At 40.1% G+C, this 18,777-nt stretch overlaps 1 protein-coding gene across 1 annotated transcript in view; it reads right to left on the bottom strand.

Annotated features, from left to right (window-relative positions):
* Nucleotides 1-18,777, bottom strand: part of FN1 (fibronectin 1) — a 268,540-nt gene that overhangs the window by 8,895 nt on the left and 240,868 nt on the right. The window contains 3 exon segments of the mRNA XM_030210701.1: nucleotides 205-330; nucleotides 8,681-8,845; nucleotides 16,631-16,769. Of these exon segments, the coding sequence (XP_030066561.1) occupies nucleotides 205-330; nucleotides 8,681-8,845; nucleotides 16,631-16,769 (430 nt within the window).

Genomic DNA, 18,777 nt, shown 5'->3' with positions numbered 1-18,777 from the left:
GCATCACTGTCCAAAGTTCAGCTGTGTTGTGCTTGTCAACAATCTAATGACATTGGTACGATAACTTGGCTACCATCCAATTTAAATGTAGCAAGCTTAGTATGCATAAGCCTCACTCTCAGGAGAAAGGCTAGATACAAAGAACTAGACAACTCTCAAAAGACTGCAGATCAGGTGACCTACAACAAACTTGAAGACACTTACGTGGTTCACACTTAAACTCTCCTTTCCCATTTCCAAGACAAGTGCAGCTCATCATCTGTCCGTTTTCACCTTGGCGATCCCATTTATCTCCAATCTTATGGTTTACGCCATTGTCATGGCACCATTCTGCACAAAAATACCAGGTTGGATTACAGATTATTAGAAAGAAGACAGTCCTACTGATAAACATATACACAGTAAACCCTCCTGAAAAACATCTACTAATAAAAAAATACAAGAACAAAAATGACTTCTTATAGAAACTTTTCTTCCAGCTTTCAGTTTTCATTAATATTAAAACATATGGTCAACATTAATATGTTGAAATAATTGAGAAAATTATGTAAATTATGAAATGTGACATGTCAATACGATAATGATGCATCCATGGTCTAAATATTTTACCGTGATTTTTCACAGTATCAGTTCTGTGAGAGTGCATCTCTATTTTTTTCCAGTTTTTTCCTAGTTTCAGCTCTACACACATTGCCTCTGCTGCTAAGCCAATAAAAGAAAATATACTCAGAAGCCTAAAAAGGACACTTGGACCCATGCAGATCAGTTTCCTATCCCCACAAAAGCAATATCCAGTTCTCGGGAGACACCAAGAGGTCCTTTTACTAAAGTGCACTGAAAAATGGCCTGCGGTACTGTAGGCGCATGTTTTGAGCATGCGCAGAATAATTTTTCAGCGCACCTGCAAAATATGCCTTTTAAAATTTTTTTTGCCAAAAACGGATGTGTGGCAAAATGAAAATTGTCATGCGTCCATTTTGGGTCTGAGACCTTACCGTCAGCCATTGACCTAGCGGCAATGTAGCTGTGCTAACCATTTAGTACAGAACACGCTTACTCTCCACCCCTTCCCATCCACAGCACTAAAAAATAAAGTTTATTTTTTAGCAAGTGGGAAGCACGTGCAAATGCAAAAATCACGATGGGATGCATGAGCATGCCCCGTGCTTAGCATTTTTTTTGCTGCAGTAAGCATATGTTAGTGCTTACTGCAACTTAGGGGTCCTTTTACTAAGCCATATAAGCATCTATGTGCGCCCAACACACGCCAAAATGGAGTTACTGCCCGGCTACTGTGTGGCTCTTGTGGTAGTTTCATTTTTGGCGTGTGTCTGATACGTGCATCTGAAAAATAATTTTTATTTTCGGACACGCACCAAGTGGAATTTGACGCACGTAGGTCACTACCGCCTGGTTACCGGGTGAGGCTTTACTGCTAGGTCAATGGTTGGTGGTAAGTTCTCAGACCCAAAATGGACGTGCGGCAATTTTGGTTTTGATGTACGTCTATTTTCGGCAAAAATTTTTTAAAAGGCCTTTTTTTACAGGCGCGCTGAAAAATGGATCGGTGCGTGCCCACAACCCGCGCCTACACTACCGCAAGCCATTTTTCAGCGCACCTTAGTAAAAGGGCCCTTAAGTGACTAACATCTATCTAGTACACATGTAATAAGCAGCACAGATGCCACTGCATTTCGTCAAGAACTAATTCAGCAGGGTGAGTCAACTCCACGGGTTCAATTTGCATTTCTCTACTGCTACACCACTACCGTTAAAGAACTCCATAAAGGTATACCATCTGTACCCGCTCCAACTCAGGCACCTGCAGAACGTCTGTCTTGTGCTTTGCAGGGGTGTGCCATTTCAGTTCCAGTATTGGTGGATAAAGGGGTTGCCTGAGTCCTCATCAGTAGAATAACACCCAGAATAAATAATCAGCCCTAAGAAATGCACATAGTTGGGAGACCGCAGCAGACGCATCAAGGAAGAGACGGTGTAATCCTGTTTACAAGAATGTCACTCCCACATGTATACACCCAGTGGCAATATACACTTTGTAATTGTTTATGCTACAATATGCCCAAAGCTGCATATAAAATTTTATATTATGCTTATAAAATAATGTAAAAAAATAACTAACAAATGTTTGGATTCATTTTGCAAGCTATTTAAATATTAGGGAATATATAATAAATGGCATACATTGGACCCAGGATCTCTGGAAGTTTACAGCCTGATATTCAACAAAAGCTGTGTCCCTAAATTTAGGGGCCTTTTACTAAGACACGTAGGTGCCTATGCATTTACAATGAGTGTCAAATCGGAACTATTGCCTGGCTACCGCGTGCCTCTGGTGGTAATTCTAATTTCTACGTGTGTCCAAAACGCAACAGAAAATAATTTCTATTTTCTACCGCGTGGCGCTAACCAGGCAGAAATCGGCAGTGTATGCGCGCTGACAATTACCACCCGGTTAACGCGTGAGACCTTACTGCTAAATCAATGGGTGGCAGTAAGGTCTCAGGCCCAAAATGGAAGCGTGCTGATTTTTATTTTGCCGCACATCCATTTTTGGCAAAAAAAGGTCTTTTTTTGCAGGTGTGCTAAAAAATGGACCTGTGCGTGCCCAATACATGCATCTATACCCGTGCAGGCCATTTTTCAGCGCACCTGAGTAAAAGGACCCCTTAGTATCCTATTTTCAACCAAATTTAGAAACCTTGATTTTCGACTGACAGTAGGCAGCTACACTGAAGTCTAGGCTTCCTAAACTGAGGCTTTTAATTAGGTCAGCTATTAAAATGTTTAATTTAAGCACCCAAAGCTTCTTCTGACCTGCCTCCCCACTCCCACCCCCTTTGTAAGCATATAGGAACTCAAATAGGGAGAGCTAACATCTAACTCTTAAAGATAGGTGCCCAGACCTTGTGAAACTGCCTTGTCAGTAACTATACTATATCCAGTTTATCCAGAACTAGGATATGAGAGACAAAGGTAGTACTGGTTGCAAAGTAAGGAGGTGGGGGTAATATTCTCCTTACTGAACTTATTTCCCCAAAAGATTTAAGGAGCAGCAGCTTGAAAACTTTTCCTTCTTGTTAGCAGGCACTATGCTGCCACTTTTAAATATGATGTAAGAAAAAAACAGGAGCCAAATAATCACATCCACTCTGAATAATAATGATCTCATGACATTTTTGTCAAGAGAAGAGATGTAAATCTTAGTAGCATGTATAAATTTCAAAGGGGTGGCATAATCTGATTCCCCAAGTTGAAAGCCACATTAGGTTCAAAAAATCTATAGGGTCCTTTTTCTAAAGTGTGCTAGAATCTGGGTTTAACATGTTTAAACGGGTTCTGTCACGTGCTAAGCCAAATTTTACATGATACCGTTTAAGGCTTTTTCCTTTTTTTAGAAGGCACTAAGGGTCCTTTTACTAAGGTATGCTAATGGATTTAGTGCATGTTATTGATTAGAGTGCACTAAATGATAAGATGCCCATTATATTCCTATAAGTGTCTTATCATTTAGCGTGTGCTAAATCTGTTAGCACACTCAGGGGTCCTTTTACTAAGCTGTGGCAAAAGGGGGCCTGCACTAGTGTCAGCGTGTGTTTTTGACATGTGCTGAAGCCCTTTTTTACTGCAGCATGTAAAAGGCTGTGGGCCCTGTTTATTAAGGTGCGCTAGCATTTTTAGCACATGCTAAAAGCGCATGCTATTGCTAGAGACACCTATAGGAGTATATGGGTGTCTCTAGCATTAGCGAGCGCTAAAAACGCTAGCAAGCCTACCAGTGCAGATTAGTAAACCGGGCCCTGTATTTTTACTCAAAACAAAATGGAAGTGTGATAGTGAACCACTTACCATGCGGTCATTTCGGGGGAGGGGGGGAAGCACTGGTATGGGCTCCTTTGCTAACACGACCAGGTACGCACCAGTGCTACAAAAACAGAAAATATTTTTGTAGCACTGGAAATGGCACATGTTGGTGGTGGGAGCTACCGCCGGGCTCCTGCGATAGATCCAGACTGGCATGCAGCAAGCCTATTGACGCGTGCCAACCCTTTAGTAAAAGAGCCCCTAGATAAAAGGACCCCTAAGTGCTCCCATGTTAACTCTGCATTAACTAATTAGCACATGCTAATCATAACATGCTAGCTGGTTAAGGCTACCACACCCATTCTCCACAAATGTCACACCCCTCAGAGGAAAGTTCTTAAAAAAGAAATGATGCTCAGTTTAGCAAGTAAAAACAGGGAAAATACCAGAAAATGCTTTAACACATTTATGTGATAGCCTGTTCTCACGCACTAGCCGTGTGTTAAGGACTTGTCCTCAGATTCTATATAGCTCGCCTATCGTTCCGTGCTGAAATCCAAGCATATTCCATAACAATGTGCGTAACTTAATTGGCTTAACAAGCCAATCAGCATTGTTAACAGCACTTAACAATATGGCAATAATTAGTATTTACAAGCACAGCTCCCTAATCATATTCTGTAATGCACTGCCCCTAAATTGTAATGCGTGCAGGCAAAAAAGGGATGTGGTTATGGGTGGGGAAATGGGCATTTTGTGGATATTCCAAAATTTACACACATTATAGAATATGGCCCCTGCCTCTAAATCTATACCCGGGATTTACACCATATTTCGTTGGTGTAAATGGATGTGTGTAGTTTTATGCACTAGGATATCGTCTAAGTATATTCTATATACCATGTCTAAATCTGGGCACTGCTTATAGAATACGCTTAGGCGGAAATGTTTCCACGTGGATTTTTAAAGCACCATATATAGAATCTGTCCTGTAATGCCCTTTAGTAAAAGACTCCGTATATGAATTAAAAAAAGGTATAAAAAAACAATCCCTATATTAAAAATATTACTTCTCCTCATTGGACCACTTTTCTGCCGTTCTTCTAAAAGCAAAGTGTGGGGTGAGTGTGGGGAGAAGGAGAGGATATTTCAGAATAAAAAATTTCAATTATTTATTTATTTATTAACTTCCTTTGAAAAAGTGGCCAGTACTGTAGTCAGCGCATGGGTTTTTCATGCGCTGTGGCCACTTTTAGCATGGCGATAAAATGGTCACCTCTCAATATTTTTTTGTAATGGCCACGCGCTAATTTCCCCATTAGTGCATGGCTATTACCGTGGGAGCCCTTACTCCCACCTATTTAGCAGGCGGTAAGGGCTCCTGACCTACTCCCATGCTGATTGGCTAGTGTGTGGTAATATGCCCACGCGAAACGGGTAGTGCATAGTAATATGCTCGCACTACCTGACTAGTGCAAGCATGCCTCCTGCGCTGGAAAATAATAAAATATTTTCCAGTGTGAGATTAGAGCATGTTACGTGGAAAACTACCGCAGAATGCCTCAGCACATCCCATGGCAGTGTTCTTTTAGTGTGTGGTAGGCTCGCGTTAGGCCTATCATGCTTTAGAAAAAGGGCCCCTTTATGAAGATATTCACTCTTTTAATATGAGAACTATTAACGTTCTTTTCCATTTTTTCTAAGCTGTTTCACAGATAGAGTTGGTTTCAATGACATTTGTATGTTAAAAAGAAATCTTTATTTTAAAAAAAATTATCATTTTTGATGTCATCAGTTTGGACTATTGGACTCACTCTTTGAACCTCTCCCTGTAAACTATTTGATGCAAAAAGCAAAAACATTTATTTCTATGGATTTGTATAGGTTTTTATTTTCCTTTTAGATAAATTAATCAATTGTTCATTTAGCTTCAAGTGAAAGAGAATAATTCATTAAAAATAAATACATACTACCCCTTAAAATTCTAAAATTTCACAAATGCTGAAGGGAACAGGAGTACATAGAAAACTGTGAAAAATAATAAAAATAGACATCTGTGTAAATCAATATCATTCCAAAACTGAAATGCATTCGGTTTCATAACAGCAGTCAGTCTTCAATATTTTTACAGCATTTTGCCTATGACCAAAATATGTGTTTCACATTTATTTAACACGGAAAGAGCTGAGTTTTAGATAACAGTAAGAACTAAGGAATCACAAAATACCAACTCCTATCCCAAATACGACTTTTTGGCATATACAAGTGTGGATGTATGAATTTCATCATTGCCTGAAAATATTCCCAAGATTCACTAAAATGTATAGAACATATACAAATCTAGATGAGAACTTCTTGCCAGAGAAGGACTGCATGTTTTACACTGCAAATTGCAAAGCACCATTTAATAAGACTGAGAACTGTAATCACAGATTACAGACTAACTACATGTGTCTCATAAGCAGCAATGTTCAGGAACAAGTAATTGCAATTTCCCTTCATTTTTCAATGATGGAAATTATTACTTTGTTTTAAGCTAAGATTGAGAGAGAGAGAGAGAGAATTTCTTTCACTGCATGTTTGGAAAAGATTACATTTGTCAAACATGTAAACAATAGCCCAGTTTAAAAAAAATATTAATAATTTTACCAAATCTCCATTGAACTTGCAAATATTTGCATTGTCTTTCCACCCCTACTCTCATTAAGACTTAGGGATTTGTAGGTGTACAAAATGTCTTCCCTTATAGATAATTATTCCCTTTCATGATGTCAAATCAGTCAACCTCATCACATTCCTTTCCCAGGTAATGAAATATTACAGACCGTGCTCTCACTAATGGAACTGGAGAGAAGAGCAAGCCTTTCGCGAAGGAATGAATTTGTTATACACACAAGTTTTGAAAACTACTCCCATGTCCTATTGTGGATTAAAAACTGGTTGAAGGATAGGAAACAGAGAGTGGGGTTAAATGGGCAGTATTCACAATGGAGAAGGGTAGTTAGTGGGGTTCCTCAGGGGTCTGTGCTAGGACCGCTGCTTTTTAATATATTTATAAATGATTTAGAGATGGGAGTAACTAGCGAGGTAATTAAATTTGCTGATGACACAAAGTTATTCAAAGTCGTTAACTCGCGACAGGATTGTGAAAAATTACAGAAGGACCTTACGAGACTGGGAGACTGGGCAGCTAAATGGCAGATGACGGTGAATGTGAGCAAGTGCAAGGTGATGCATGTGGGAAAAAAAACCCCGAATTATAGCTACGTCATGCAAGGTTCCACGTTAGCAGTTACGGACCAAGAAAGGGATCTGGGTGTCGTCGTCGATAATACACTGAAACCTTCTGCTCAGTATGCTGCTGCGGCTAGGAAAGCGAATAGAATGTTGGGTATTATTAGGAAAGGTATGGAAAACAGGTGTGAGGATGTTATAATGCTCGCACCTTGAGTATTGTGTTCAATTCTGGTCGCCGCATCTCAAGAAAGATATAGTGGAATTGGAAAAGGTGCAGCGAAGGGCGACTAAAATGATAGTGGGGATGGGACGACTTCCATATGAAGAAAGACTAAGGAGGCTAGGGCTTTTCAGCTTGGAGAAGAGACGGCTGATGGGAGACATGATAGAGGTATATAAAATAATGAGTGGAGTGGAACAGGTGGATGTGAAGCATCTGTTCACGCTTTCCAAAAATACTAGGACTAGGGGGCATGCGATGAAATTACAGTGTAGTAAATTTAAAACAAATCTGAGAAAATTTTTCTTCACCCAACGCATAATTAAACTATGGAATTTGTTGCCGGAGAACGTGGTGAAGGCGGTTAGCTTGGCAGAGTTTAAAAAGGGGTTAGATGGTTTCCTAAAGGACAAGTCCATAAACCACTACTAAATGGACTTGGGAAAAATCCACAATTCCAGGAATAACATATAGAATGTTTGTACGTTTGGGAAGCTTGCCAGGTGCCCTTGGCCTGGATTGGCCGCTGTCGTGGATAGGATGCTGGGCTCGATGGACCCTTGGTCTTTTCCCAGTGTGGCATTACTTATGTACTTAGCTAAGCACTATTTTGGGGGAAAATAAAATAATTGCTCTACTCAAACTGCTTTTAAAGCAAAATGAATGTACCAGTTAAACAAAATCAAGTTATGTAGCTTAATATCTGCCTTATCCTTAATGTGTTTTGTCTCACATGTTTTGGAACTCAAAACTACATATAAAATGAAGAAAAATAGCGTTGACGAAGTCACTGATGCATACGAAAATGTTGAAGCCGGGAAGATGAGCGGTGCGATTACTGACGGCATCATTCTAAGCAGGTATTGTTAAAGTTCTAAGAGTTAAGTTAGATAGACATAGGTATGGCTTTTAATTTAATTCCATGCTTTTGTTATCTGATAGGGGGTATGCCTTGATACAGCTGAAAAGTGAAACGTGGTCTATGTCGGACAAACAAATTCGGCAGTAATACATCTTTAAGATGAGTATTGAACCTTAAATATTTACTAAATGATACAATTTTTGATATAAACCAAAAAAGATAAAAAATAATAATAATAAAAAAATGTGATAGTAACAATTATCACCATATACCAATGAAGAGTTGGGTGTGTAATTCTTGCTGAATAAAGGTATGTATCAGTGAGTGGCACCGTTGTGGTGGTTATGGTATAACTATCTCATGTGGGAGATTTGCTGTGATGGTAATTTGAGAACTCCCTAAAAGCATTTTGTGTCTCTGGGAGGTTTACATATAGGAAAATTATATCTGCGTTCCAGATGTTTGGAGGCTTGGTAAAATCTGAGTGATGGAAGGGCTAGAGGAAATCATGAAAGGATGGATAGAAGCGAGCTACTCACTAGATGAATCGCATCTGAAATGCCCATTGCCAAAGCCCAAGCATTTGCACCAGAGCCTAAAGCCAGATTCAGACATCCGTTCCCACTCCTCTCCAATAGCGTAAACAGAGCCAGTGGAAGTATCGTAGCACTTGTCTTCCAACGGCTTGGACATGTCTTCTGACACTGTTGTGGAGAAGGAAACAAAGAAACACAATTAATTATACATAACTGATAAGGGGAAAAAACACAGCTCCCAATATTAAAAAAAAAAGAAAAAAAAAAGCTGAGCTCCTAAATTTGTGCCTTATTTTCAGCCAAACATAGGTGCCTACATTTTCTGCCTCAAATTCATCTAGATTTAAGAACTTAAATATTATATTGATGTTATCCTATCTCTTACAATTTTGTCCCTCTCCTATGGACTTTATTTATCTAGGTTCAAATCAGCCCTTAAAGCTCACTTTTTCGACTGGGCATTTGGGGACTGACAGTTGCCCTTTGGACTCAGGGAAAATAGTGGCATTTTAACTTGTTTTCCTCTATCTTGTCTTTTCTTCTGTTTTATCACTACATGACTGAACTGCTTTGATATGCTATGAATTGCAGTATAGCACAACTGATATTAAACATAAACATGCTTATAAATTTATTCCTGCTATTCATTTGCTTAGATTTATGAATTTAAGTTATCAGCCCTAGTACTGAAAATCAGTGCTAAGCTCTTAACATTTTTCCCCATCTTAAATCTGCCACTGTTGCCATACACTTTTTATGCTCCTAAATTTAAGAGTTTAGTAAAATTCTAGTCCTAGTAAATTTTCAAAAAGGCCAATTTAGAATCATAACTGTCAAAGGGACCCTTTTACTAAGCTGCATTAGGTGCTACCGAGTGCCTAACAGAGCAAAAATGGTCTAACGCAGACACGCTAAAGCATTTCACGTTTGTTTTGCTATCTGCATGCGCAAAACACACACTATTTATTTATTTATTTGGGAAGAGCATAGCATGTCAGGGGCAGAGAATAGGCATGGATGCGCAAACCAGCTAACGTGTTGACGTCACATTAACTGGTTAGTGCATCCATAAGGCGGTAATTGTTTTTAAATGGCTGCGTGCTAATGCTAACATTAGTGTACTGCCAGAAATAAAACAAATAGGATAAAGCCCTTTTTCCCCCCCAAATGGTTTTTATTAAATATAAGAACACAAATACAATCAAGGGCCGAATGAAACACAAAAATCACAATACAATAAATCTGCTAGACAATAAACACTTCATACCATAACTCTTTGGCATGATGCTAGGGCACATACCTGAAGCAAGAGTAGCTCCTTAATGTATAACCTCCAGACTTAACCCCCCCCCCCTCTCAATCAGCCCTACCACTAAAACTAATCTCCCCAACTTCCTTCCTTCCGTGAGAGCAGTGGTATGAGAGACTGAAAGGTAATAAGCAACAAGTCCTTATGACGATATACCATTTCTCCATTGTACAAAGGGATCCCAACTATGCAGGAAAGATAATTTATTTCTACGAAGTGCTGTCATCTTGTTCATACGGCAGACAAAGTCCACTTTAGCTATAACGAAGTCATGCGTTGGAATCCAGGATTGCTTCCACAAAGCTGCCAGAGCTAAACGGGCTGCTGTCATAATGTTAAAAGACAGCTTGCAGTGCTAGAAACAGGCTTAGCATGCAGGAAAGGTCCATGTAAGGGCATGCTAAGCCCATTTCTTAGTGCAATTTAGCAAAAGGGCCCCAAAATTAAGAGCATATTGACTACTGGGCCCAGAAGTCATAATCCTACTTTAATGTATTTCTTCCCTTTTTTAAGACAATCTTTTTTATTGCAAGATATGAAGGCCAAAGCAACAATAATAAAACAGAATTAATAAATAGCATCCATTGATTCAGAACCAAGAACCAGATCATCATCATTTTTCATTTGCTCCCACTCTTTTTTTTTATTCATAGAATTTCACAATAGACTTAGAAAATGAAATTATTACTTTACTTCATGTTTTAAACAAAGGACTGTCCAATCACAACAACAGAAAGGAAGTCCAAATTCAGGAAATACAAATAAGAAGTTCTCTCAAGTCAACATCTAGGGGTATGTTTACTAAGGTGCGTTAGCATTTCTAACGCGCCTTTAAAGTTAAGGCACGTTAAACACTAACGCACCTATACATTTCTATGGGCGCATTAGCATTTAAAGTGTGTAAGCTATTTACACGCCTATAGCACACCTTAGTAAACATAGGCTCTAGAGTGGTAGTGAACAGCAGAAAAGACTAAGGGCCCCTTTTACTAAGCTGCGGTAAAGGGGCCCTAGGGTAGCGTCAGCACATGGATTTGCCACGCACTGAGGCCCCTTTTTACCATAGTGGGTAAAAGGCTTTTTTTTTTTTTTTTTTAAAGGGAAATGGCCCTGTGGTAAGTGAAACATTTGTCCGCATGGCCATTTCCTGGGGGAGCCCTTACTGCCACCCATTTTGGAAGTGGTAAGGGCTTCCACACTCACCTGGTGATAATCAGGCAGCGTGTGTGGCTGCCCAATTACCGCCAGGTAAGCCTCCAGCGCTAGAAAATAAAAATGCATTTTCTAGTACCGGAGTTGGTGCACAGCAGAGGCTAGGACTACCACTGGGTTCCTGCAGTAGCCTGGTGGTAGGTCTGATTTGCCGCATGCCAAAGCAGCAGTAGCCCCACCGCCCTTTAGTAAAAGGGCCCCTAAATTCAGTAAATGGCACCCAAATTTGGACACTGTAAAAAATGTGCGCTGATTGCTATTCTTGGGTGTCGTTTATAGAAAAGCTTGTGGCTTCGGGATCCAGGCCCAAATTTTTGGTGGGAGGATATACACTAACTGAACCCTGGTATAAATCTCTACAGCTAGATTAGATGTAGATCCCCCAAATTCTATAATAGTGCACACATTTTTGGTGAATGCCCATGCCCCCTTTTCAGTTGCACACTAAAGGATTTACGTGCTCATCTTTATAGAATAGTGCTTAGCATATTGCATGTGTAAATCCAAATTGTTGTCAAGTAGCACCAGTAATGGATTGTTAGTGCCCAATTCTTGTTGCTAATAGGCTTGTTACTCAATTAAATTCATGTGCAAATTGGGCACACAACCAAATTTGCACACGCAATTTAAAGTGCTACCATGAAAGCCACATAAATCTAAAGAAACCACCTAGAGGATAATTCTAGAACAAGGAGTGGAAGAGTAACCTAGTGGTTAGAGCATTAAGCTGACAACCAGGGAAGCCCAGATCAAATCCTGATGTTGCTCCTCGTGAACTTGGGAAAGTCACTTAACCCTTCACTGCCTTAGGTACAAACTTAGGGGGCAATTCTATAAATTGGTGCTAAATATTAGGCACCATAAGGGGCCAAGCTTAGCGCCAATTCTATAATGGCTTAAAGGAAGCCAAAGCAGCCCATTATAGAATATTGGCAGGGGCGGCCCAAGACAATCTGTCACCTGAGGTGAGGAATGAGCCACCTGTCAACCCCTCCTGAGGTGAGAAACGAGCCACCGCCGCCACTCCCCCTGAGGCAAGGAATGAACCACCGTGGCCGCCCCGGCTGCCCCATCCAGAGGTGAGGAATGAGTTGCCACCGCCATCACCACTCCCGCCACAGTCTGCTATCTCCCTCTTCCTTCCCCAGCCCCCTTCCACCAATTTATCTTTTCTTTTTTGTTTTTCCAAAAATGATAAAGGGGATGGGACGACTTCCCTATGAGAAATGGCTAAAGTGGCTAGGACTCTTCAGCTTGTAGAAAAGACGGCTGAGGGGGAGATATGATAGAGGTCTATAAAATAATGAGTGGAGTTGAACGGGTAGATGTGAAGCGTCTGTTTACGCTTTCCAAAAATACTAGGACTAAGGGGCATGCGATGAAGCCACAATGTAGTAAATTTAAAACGAATCGGAGAAAAAGTTTCTTCACTCAACGTGTAATTAAACTCTGGAATTCATTGCCAGAGAATGTGGTAAAGATGGTTAGCTTAGCAGAGTTTTAAAAAGTTTTGGACGGCTTCCTAAAGAAAAGGTCCATAGACCATTATTAAATGGGTTTGGGGAAAATCCACTATTTCTGGGATAAGCAGTATAGAATGTTTTGTACTTTTTTAGGATCTTGCGAGGTATTTGTGACTTGGATTGGCCACTGTTGGAAACAGGATGCTGGGTTTGATGGATCTTTGGTCTTTCCCAGTATGGCAATACTTAAGTACTTATGATAAGTGAGTGTGGCTAAGGGAGTGGAATGGGCAGGTCATAGGCATTTCTAAAATCTATGGGCGTTATTATAGAATACTCCCACTCCATGCCTAGTTTAGGCGTCGGAATGTACACCAGGTTTTAGTTGGCGTAACTGACCGTGACTAAATTTAGTTGCGCAGAGCAGCGATCAGTGTATTCTACAATGTACACCTAAATTAAAGCGTATTTTATAGAATACACTTTGATTTCCATGCAGAAATCAAGGCACGAAATTTAGAATCTAGCCCTTGGTACAGAATTGCCTTTTTAGATTGGAAGCCCTGTGGAGACAGGGAAATACCTCATGTACCTGAATGCAACTTACCTTGAGCTACTACTGAAAAAGGTGTGAGTTAAATTCAAATAAGTAAGGCACCTACCAAAAGCACTGGTTGCGGTGCCTGTTTAAGCCTGCTCTATAAAAAAAAGTAGACACCTATTTTTATTTACAGAATACTACTGCAAGTGGCCAAAAATGAACTTACATTTAAGGCATAAGCACGTACACTAGCCTTATAGATTGCGTTAATGCCCACACCTAGCTGTGTGATAAAACATGCGTTAATTTTAGTATTCTATATTTGTGTGGTCAGCCCAATCTCCATCCATGACCATGCCTACTAGCAAAGTACCAGTCATCACCTCATGGCATATACTTTTCCACTTACATGCATAAGTGACCACTTGCACGTGTGAATCACTACAATCTCTTTATTTTTTAGATGAGTGTCCAGCATACCTTTTGGCAAACCCACCAGAATTATCTAATATCATCATGCAATCAGGTTGGTTTTCCCTTTCATTTGGGAAGTGTCCTGATACCTATTCCAAAAGTCACAGGACTGGACGCATCACAAACATCAAGCCCTTTTAAAACTAAGTTTACTATGTTTGTTGTGACTTCTCAGCTTTTGGAATGTATTCAGCAATCAGACATGGGTTCAGGAGGTTTCATAGTAGAGAGACTCTGCTAATTGCATTAAAGTCAACTGTTAAACCAGAATTCAGTAAGGGGAATCAAGTAGCCCTACTGCAGTTTGATGTTTTTGCTGCATTTGACACCATAGACCATGATTTGTTACTGGATAGATTAGAGGGATTTGGACTCATGAGGAATGTACTAAAATGGTTTGATGGATTCCTGAGGAACAGATAATATGGTCAGGGAGGACAACTGCTCAACCCCCCCTTCTGGGTCCCTCAGGGATCACCTATTTCTCCTTTGCTTTACAAAGTCCCCATTTTGCTCAATTGGAATCTTCTAGGAATAAGGCTTTCTTTTTTGCAGCTCCATTTCTATGGAATTCTATGCCACTCTCTATCTGTGCTGAACTGTCATTTAAAACTTTCAAAACAGCTCTAAAAACCTCGTTGTTCACCAAGCATTTATTCCAATCTAAGGCTTTATTATCTCAAACTTTGTTTCCTGCAATATCATCCCCTTTCTCCCTTTCCATGATGGCATATTGGATCTTTGTATGAGTGTTTGTGTTGTTTCTATCCTATAAATTTATTGGAGTTCCTTTCTATTTCTTGTTCTCTTGATTTTAGACTTGTACCCTGCTGAGATCTGTGAGTTAGTTAACGAAGGTAAACAAATGTAAATAAACTATAATGTTTTTATGACCTCATTTAGTATGGTTATGCTTGGATTAGATGAATGTGTGTTTTCATATGCAGATGATATCTTTATCCAGATCATATTGTTGGATGAGTCATGTATTTCGGTGGATAAGAAGTCCAGGGTCTTGGGGATGCTTTTAGAATCATCTTTAATGATGGAACCTCAGATTAATGCTATAGTTTAAAAAAATCTATGTTTAAAGTGAAGCAATTATCTTTATTTTTTCCTCAACATTTCAGAGTATTGGTGCAGGCTGTTATTTTGTCATTTCTGGACTACTGTAATTCACTATAGGGTCTTTTTACTAAGGTAGGTTAATGGATTTAGAGTGAGCTAAATGATAAGGTGCCCATTATATTCCTATGGGTATCTTATCATTTAGGGACCCTTTTACCGCACCAGGTAAAAAGCCCCAAAAAAGAAATAACTATTTGCGCTTGCACTGTGGCCATTTCGTAGGGAGCACTTACCGTCACCCACTGAAGGGCTCCTGTGCTAACCCAGCAGTAACCGGGCAGTAGGAGCTTCTTACAATGCTGTTTCCACGCTAGTGGTTGAAGCCTAAGTAGTGTTAATAGCTGTATTTATGGTGTATAAGCTGTTTTGAATTTATGCTGCAGTCATAAAGGCAAATGATTGATAAAATTATGTAGAGCTCAACTTTGAAATAGCTGTAGGTTATAAGAGATCCAACAGGTCTCATTATAAGTTTATCTGATGTCTCTAGGCTTCAAATTTTGCTGCTGCTTAGGCTTTACTCCTCTTCATGTTTAGCTATTTTAAAAATGGCATCGGCAACCTCAAAGACCTTCAATTTTCTTGTAACCATATTTTGTAAAATGCAGTATATGAATAAAAATTTAAAAATGAGCTCTAGTCTGCAGCATTTTGCAAATCAAAGGGTCCTTTTACTAAGCCGTACTAGAAAGTGGCCGGTGCTGCGTTTAGCAAGTGGGTTTGCCGCACACTCCAGCCTCCTTCTAGTACGGCTGAAAAAATGGCTGCGTTCATTTTTTTGTTTTAATGACCATGCGCTATTTTCTCCATTACTGCGTGGTCATCACCGCTGGAATCCCTTACTGCCACCTATTTAGGAGGCAGTAAGGGCTCCCACACTACTCCTGTGCTAATTAGTGGCACAGGCATGCTTACTCTCTGCACCATATACTCCTCATAAGTACATAAGCACCGCCACGCTGGGAAAAGACCAAAGGTCCATCAAGCCCGGCACTCTGGCTCCGACAGCGGCCAATCCAGGCCCCAAGAACCTGGCAAAACCCCCAAATTTAATAATGATCAATGGACTTTTCCTTCAGGAATCTGTCCAGACCCCCTTTAAACTCAGCAAGGTCAGCTGCCATCACTACCTTCTCTGGCAATGAGTTCCACAGTCTAACTACGTGCTGAGTAAAGAAAAACTTTCTCCGATTTGTTTTAAACCTACCACATTCTAGTTTCATCTTGTGTCCCCTGGTTCTATTATTGTTAGAAAGTGTAAACAAACGCTTCACATCTGTCCGCTCCACCCCACTCATTATTTTGTAGACCTCTATCATATCACCCCTCAGCCGCCTTTTCTCCAGGCTGAAGAGTCCTAACCATCTTAACCTCTCCTCATAGGGTAGTTGTCCCATCCTTTTTATCATTGTTGACGCCCTTCTCTGCACCTTCTCCAATTCCTTTATATCTTTTTTGAGATGAGGCAACCAGAACTGAGCACAATACTCCAGGTGCGGTTGCACCACGGAGTGATATAACCGCATTATAACATCCTCATGCTTGCTTTCCATCCCTTTTCTAATAATACTCAACATTCTGTTCGCCTTCTTAGCTGCCACAGCACATTGAGCTGAAGATTTCAACGTCCACACCAAAAAATAAAAAATATTTTTTTTACCACAGGAGTAGCACACGCTGATGGCCAAACTACCATGGGACGCCTAAGCGCATCTCGCTGTAGTGCCCTTTTACTGTGCGGTAGGCCCGTGTTAGGCTTTATGAACCTTAGTAAAAGGGCTCCCAAGTGAGATAAATTTAACACTCCTTTTATTTCTTAAACTTACCAGTGTTACCAACAGTAACCATCTCTTCCAGAACTTTATGTCTGCTTTGACCTTTCAGTGCTTCCACTATAATGTTGTATGTTGCTCCCCTGATTAGGCCATTCAATGTCGCACTGTTAGAATTTCCAGGAACCTTGAACTGCAATCAAAAATGCCAAAATATAAAGTAAATTGATCTATGGACAAAGGTGACTCCAAAGCTGCAATAGGACTTTGAAGCTGCTGCAAATAATAAATGGACAAAAAAAAAATGCATACGTGGATTACAAATGTACCCCAAAATATAGGGCTCTTTTACTAAGGAGTGCTAATGGATTTAGAGCATGCTAACGATTAGAGTGTGCTTAATGCAAAGAAGCCCATAGGAATATAGGGGGAGATTCTATATATGGCACCTAAAACAGCGCAGAAATCAGTGCTGACTAAGTGCATTCTATAAACTGCGCCTCGAGTTAGACACGGTATACAAAGTAGTTGCCTTAGTTGGCATCCTAGTGCCTAAAACTATGCGCATCCATTTATACCATCTAAAATGTAGATTGAGGCACATTGGGCCATATTCTATAACTACAAACGTAAATTTCAGAACGCCCATGAAACGCCCATTTCCCCGCCCATAACCATGCCCTTTTTTGCCTGCGCGCATTAGAAGTTAGGCGCACTGAATTACAGAATGTGCTTAGGGAGTTGTGCATGTAAATTCTAATTAGTGCCAATTAAGTGTTCTTTATTGCTTGTTAAGAGCTGTTATCAATGCTAATTAGCTTGTTAAGTCAATTAAGTTATATGCATTATTATAGAATATGCTTGGATTTCGACGCGGCTCTCTAGGCATGCTATATAGAATCCGGGGGATAATGGGCTGCATGGAGTTTAGCACACCTTAGTAAAAGGAGCCCATAGTGTTTTCAGATCATAATTCACAAACGCAACATTAAGAATGGGTCAGATCTAGAATGAGCTTAAACTGCGGCAGGGGGATTTAGGTTAGACAATAAGAAGAATTTTAAGAGCAGTTTAAAAGCTAAGATAAACTAAAAAGGATGGTTGAATTAACATCACTAGAGGCTTCTGTAAGCAGATTTAGGTGTCCTTTTACTAAGCAAAAAAAGGCATCATGAGGTGCGCTCAAACATCTCGCAGTAATTTTGAGATTGGTGCACACGTCCCACCCCCTCAAAATTTGATTTTATTTTTTAACACTAGAGGTGTGTTGGGGGTGGACAGTAGGTGTATTCTGCGCTAATTGGTTAGCGCATCGGTTATTGCTGCGCACTAACCAATTACCATGTGATTAGCACCTGAGCCTTTACTGCCTGTAAAATAGGTAGTGGTAGGGGCTCATGGGCTAATGGCCACACACTAATGGGAAAATTAGAACATGGCCATTAATTCAAAAAATAGAAAAAGCGGGGGCCACCTTTTCCGTAGTTTGATAAAAGGGCTCCCTAGAAAGATCTATTTTCTAGGATAAATATAGTGAATTCTACGAGTCGGGTAATAAGGTCCATATGACCATGTGAAGTCTCTTGCAGCCCTACATTCCATAAGTATATATTGTAATCAGTTTGGAAGCTGTAATACTGCTCAGAGCTCTTCAGGTATCCACTATCCCCATGATTCTATATTTTGCGCCTTAATTTCCGCGGCATTTAGTTTGAAGGTGGGTATATATATGGGTAGAGTCTGGGTGGAGGATGGGCGGGGCACACATGCAAATTAGAGAATGCTATAATTTATTTGTGTTTTTAAAAAAATAATCTAGGTGTGAAGAATTACACCAGATCTATGGCTGACATAAGTAGTCACACCTAATTTATACATGCTTATTTTAACTTTTATACTAGTATTCTATACAGGAAAGTAGGCACCTACTTTCCTGTACAGAATAGGCTCCTGATGGGTGCCCCTTTATAGAATTACCCTCAATACTGCTTAAAAGATAAACTGGACGATATTCAAAACTATTTAACTGGACTGGAACAGCACCTGGCTAGTTAAATGGTACTTAGCCAGCTATACAGCGATATTCAGCAGGAAACAGCTGGTTATCTCCCACTGAATATCGCCAGTTAGTGCTTAGCAGATAGCCAGTTATATTACACGATATAACCGGCTATCCGCCAATTTTCAGCACATTGCCGGCT

Source organism: Microcaecilia unicolor, chromosome 7, assembly GCF_901765095.1.
Source record: "Microcaecilia unicolor chromosome 7, aMicUni1.1, whole genome shotgun sequence".
NCBI lineage: Eukaryota > Metazoa > Chordata > Amphibia > Gymnophiona > Siphonopidae > Microcaecilia > Microcaecilia unicolor.
The sequence above is the reverse complement of the archived record's forward strand: the minus strand, read 5'-3'. Positions and strand labels throughout refer to the sequence as shown.